The sequence below is a fragment of the Parasteatoda tepidariorum genome, chromosome 3 (assembly GCF_043381705.1).
Source record: "Parasteatoda tepidariorum isolate YZ-2023 chromosome 3, CAS_Ptep_4.0, whole genome shotgun sequence".
NCBI classification, from domain to species: Eukaryota; Metazoa; Arthropoda; class Arachnida; order Araneae; family Theridiidae; genus Parasteatoda; species Parasteatoda tepidariorum.
This window is the reverse complement of record NC_092206.1, coordinates 59,076,911-59,081,982: the sequence shown is the minus strand read 5'-3', so window position 1 is coordinate 59,081,982 and position 5,072 is coordinate 59,076,911. Positions and strand designations below refer to the sequence as shown.

Genomic DNA, 5,072 nt, shown 5'->3' with positions numbered 1-5,072 from the left:
GAAGAGCAGACACGTTAGGCTTCTCTAAATAAGATAACATACTTTAAATTGTAAATTGACTCCTGGGAATTGGCAACGCAGGCTAATCTCTTGTACGGATGTGTAATCTCTAATCTTGTCACTAATGAGTTAGCTTTCTTTGCTTTTTAACCCCTTTCGAATTTGCTGTAACCGTAGCGTAAGAAACAGTTGTGTAGAGGGAGAAAAAAATAGATGTATTCAGTTTCAGCTGAGGTTAAAAATTTATTAAGCTTTGTTTCGTTAGGATGGAAAGATTTTTAGCGAGAGAATTAAGCGTAAGTGTTAATGAACAAATTATTCAGCAGGAGTAACACGTAATCTACTAGAAAAGATTGAAATCACAGCTCTGTAGTTATTTTTTTGCAGAACATTGTAATATAATTTCGCGTAATTGTTTCGAGATTTGCTTTTGAGGATTAGTATAAGATAAGTATAACACAATTACTTTCACGTTCTGAGGAAATATGAATAACATATTTCAAATTGTTTAGGTATCCTTTGAGAAATACAATATTTTGTAAGTTGATTGTTGCTTCAAAACAATTTTTTTTTTAAATATCTGAATGCCAATATTAAAAGGAGCGCGGAATTGAAAAACACTTGAACCATTCTAAAAATCGAAATTCAGTTTAAAAATGTTAATAACAGTATATCGTTCTTTTTAAAATAGTTTTTTAAAATTAATTTTGCTCTGGTATAGGAAAATGATTGGTGAAAAATTGAAAAAGAAATATTAGAAAGAAAAGGAAGACATGCAATTAAATGCTTATTTGAGATTTGTTTCGTTAGGATGGAAGAATTTAGAAAGAGAATTACACTAAGGAGTTAAATTATTTAGCAGGAGTAACGCGTGATCTAGTAGAAAAGACTGAAATCACAGCTCTGCAGTTACTTTTTATAGAACATTGTAATATAATTTCGCGTAATTGTTACGAGACTTGCTTTTGGTAATTAATACTATAAGATAAGTATACCGCAGTTAATTTCCTGTTCTGAAGAATTATGAATAAAATATTTCGTATCATTGAGAAATATAATATTTTGTAGGTTGATTGTTGTTCGAAATTTTTTTTCTCAGTAGTAATAGTAAAAAAAAAAAACGGTTTCATCGAAAAGCAACTGAACTATTCTAGGAAACAAAATACTATTCTTTTCAAAATTTTGTAAGTAATCTTAAATAAGTTAAAAAATATTAATTACAGTATCTTGTTACTTTTAAAAAGTTTTTGTTTCAATTTTGTCGCTGTATAGGAAAATAATAGATGAAAAATTGGAAGACAAGTGGTTAAATGTTTGTTTCGTTAGGATGGAAAGATTTAAAAAAAAAGATATTATGCTTAAGTGTTTTTGAACAAATTATTTACCAGGAGTTAATGTGTAATCCAGTAGAAAAGATTGAGATCATAGCTTATTTTCAGAACATTGTAATGTAATTTCGCGTAATTATTTCGAGATTTGCTTTTAAGGTTTAATATAAGATAAGAGTCAAACGCAATTATTTTTATGTTCTGAAGAATTATGAATAACATATTTCAAATCATTGGGTATCTCTTGAGAAATATTTTTTTAAATTTTATTTCCACTGAGCTGCACAATCGGTCTTGCCGATAAGCAGACCTAGTGCGTTCTCCATAGGAGGTATCCACTTTTTCAGGACCACCACAATGGGTGAGATACCGTTCTCTCTTGAGAAATATAATATTTTGTATTTTGATTATTGTTCTAAACGAAGATTTTCGAGTAGTAATGGCAAAAGAAGGGTTGCAGCGAAAAACAACTGAACTATTCTAGATAATCAATATATTATTCATTTTGAAATTTTACAGATTACCTTGCATACGTAAGCAAAAAATATTAATAACAGCATATTGTTACTTTTAAAAAAAGGTTTTGTTTTAATTTTTTTATTCAGGTCATGCTGGAATCTTGGGGAAATGAAACCACTGATATTGTCAACAAACAATATATCGAACAATCGTCTTGCCGATTCCGATATCAAAAATGTGATTGGCAATAAACTGCATTCACACTGGCAAAGTGATCGGAAAATGACATAAATAATAAATTGCATGAGGTCAAACCATTCACAGAACCTTACAAAAATTTAAATATTTTATAACCTCGTTGAACAGCTTGCCCAATTTTGGGTTTACGACTACTAATGTTCAACTCCGTAACTTTGTAATTTTGAGCCCAATCCAGAAGACAAGGGAACTCATGGATCAAGTATTGAGACACATTTACCTTCGTGGACGACTTTTTGGGGGAACTAGCACGCATTTGTGTTACATGGAGAGGAAAACCACTAAAACCTCCCACGCTCAGCCTAATGGCAAGGGAACTGTAGCCCATAATCCGTCTACCCCTGAGGATATTTTACGTCAGCACTGTGGTCGGTGCAAGCCGGGCGTGGAATTTGCACCGACAAGCCATCACTGGGTTTCGAACCCGGTTCACCTCACCCGATTCATTGGAAGGCGAAAGCTCTATTTTCTGAGCCACCGGGGTTCTAAAATTTAAATGTAGATGGAAAGCAAGAAGTAATATTAAATCACTTTCGAATTGGTCACTGTCGTCTAACCCCTAAATATCTCTTATTAAATGAACAGACGTTCAAGGAACTTCTCACTATTAAACATATTTTAAATAAATGTTATAAATTTAAATCTCAGAGACAACACCATTTTGGTAACTTTAATCAACTATTAACTTTATTAATTGGGAACAAACCTCACAATAACATTTTCCATTATCTCAAGGACGTTGAATTTTTCAAATTGTTTTAACTTCAATTCTTAACAGAATACTTTTAATAAACTAGAGTTTTAGGTGCGCTATAGCCACAAATGGCTCTCGCACCACTAATTCTCAATTTATTACATCTACTACTTTTATATAACGAACAAGTGTCATGATGTGCAACTTAAATAATTCGATAAATGTGAAGTAAACTATGGGTCAGTGCCATAAATATATATAACTCAAGCAGTTGACGTTATTTAAATACTGATACCCGATCCGTCTGTTTTGTTTGGAGACCCTTCCCACCCATATATTATACTTTATATTATCTCCCATTTAAGACATGGGACTTCTCACCGAGATTTGAATTTACCGTTGATTAGCTTTTATCAATTATTTAGAACTCTTCATCTTTATGTAATAATTTTAAGCTTACTGATTTGGCACTTCAGTTTTTATCATAATTGTTTTAAGTTTCTCAGTTTTTTAGACTTTAAGCAAAGTGACTTTGATTTCAACCTAGTTTTCGACTCCTTATAGTCAAAACTTGGCTCAAACGCCAAACATATCATGACTTTATAGAAGACTTCATGACTTCTTTTTCCCCTAAAAGGACGCATGTTATGTTATGTGTGAAAAAAATAACGAGGGAAGTTAGGACATAGACATACAAAGCTTATAAGGAAATATAAATTATGAATATCAGCTTTCAAATATAACAAAATTTGAAGGGTTCATTTAAAACCGATGTCAGGACTACTGGGACAATAAAAGTAAAGCAGTCCTGCTTCAGACCATTGTGGGCCATTGGGGTTAAGGTTCCACAATTTTGCGACCAACGGCATGATTGTGGCAATGTGGTCAGCACTGCGCACCTTTACTTCCCAGACAACTGGTACCCATCGATCTGAAGCTGACTGGGCTTGAAGTCGCCACTGGGGATCGAACCTCAGTTCTTTACAGTGACAGGACAGTGCCTTAACCACTAAGTCATCATGGTTCATCAGGGATAATTATTTGGAAGTAAATTTTAAAATATATTTACATCTATTTTAAAGAAATTTTTCGGAAATTTTATTGGAAATTATTTTAATATGCTATACATATATAATTATTAATATAAAAACTTTGATTCTTCAAGAATTAGTTTTTGAAAAAACAATGTTACCTCCATAAGCCGAATATTTTGATTATTCGAAATAAGTAAGGTTCCAATTAAATCGGACAATCGAAATTCTTCATATATATTTATGATTTTTTATCTCTACACTGCAAATACTACAACACAGTAAAAAAGTTGATGCATAGTTACCACCATTTTCAGTGGTGAGGTTAGTTAAAATTTTTTACAGTGCGTTTCGTCACATTTTTTATTTGCTTTTTCACTGTTATAAGCTTATTTATTCATCTTTTATTTGTTTATTTACTGACAACATATATTTTTATGCGCATTCGAATCATTTTATAGCTTTATTGCGAAAACATTTCATTTTAAAAAACAATATATTCGATATATATACAATAATAAGAGAGAATATATTTTACCAATATATTCTCCATAATTATTTCAAACAGTTGTTATTTTCTTAATTTTGTTATTTTTTTTTCACGATAATATCACAGTTTTGTACTTAAAAATGTTTTAAGTTTACCTCAACACCTAAAATGGTAGCAACTATATACACCAAATTTTTGTTATAGTATGCTTTTGGTAAATCAGTTTGAAATTGTTTTCTTTCAAGAAAGGTGCTAGTTTCAGAAAAAAAATATGAATAATATTCTTCTTCTTGTAATTTTACTTTGTTATAGAATAAATTGTGACTTACACGAGGCATATTAAATCATTTTTTTTAATTTCTTCGAAAGTGTTTATTTAAAGAACTATTTTAATTGTGTCGAGTGCATCCTTATCTATTTCTTATCAGATAATCATCACGGAGAAACCTGAGAGTCTCCTTCATAGAATGTTCCTCACAATATCATCAGGATATCCATTGAACCATGAGTGTTTCTAGAGTATCTAAAAAACGTTTTGTTTTGGGCGAAGGACCCCACTGGGACAACAGAAGCCAACGCCTTTATTTCGTGGACATTGATGCAGGGGAAACTTGCCGGCTGAATCCATCCACAGGAGAAACCGAGATTGTTGTTCATTCTGGTAACGAGTTTATTTACAAATACCCATTTCATTTATTAATTTATACTTATTTTAATCCTACAACTAGAGTTCTTCTCAAATATATATATATATATATATATTTGATTCTTTGCTATTCCATTTTAAAGGTAATAAGTTAACTTTTATAATC

The 5,072-nt window shown here is 31.2% G+C and overlaps 1 protein-coding gene across 1 annotated transcript in view; it reads left to right on the top strand.

Moving 5' to 3' along the window:
- The first annotated feature begins 207 nt into the window (after positions 1-207).
- LOC107447688 (regucalcin) overlaps positions 208-5,072 on the top strand; it is a 12,932-nt gene continuing 8,067 nt past the window's right edge. The window contains exons 1-2 of the mRNA XM_016062664.4: positions 208-296; positions 4,689-4,921. Coding sequence (XP_015918150.3) covers positions 4,765-4,921 — 157 coding nt within the window. The 5' untranslated portion in view covers positions 208-296; positions 4,689-4,764. The remainder of the gene's footprint in view (positions 297-4,688; positions 4,922-5,072) is intronic.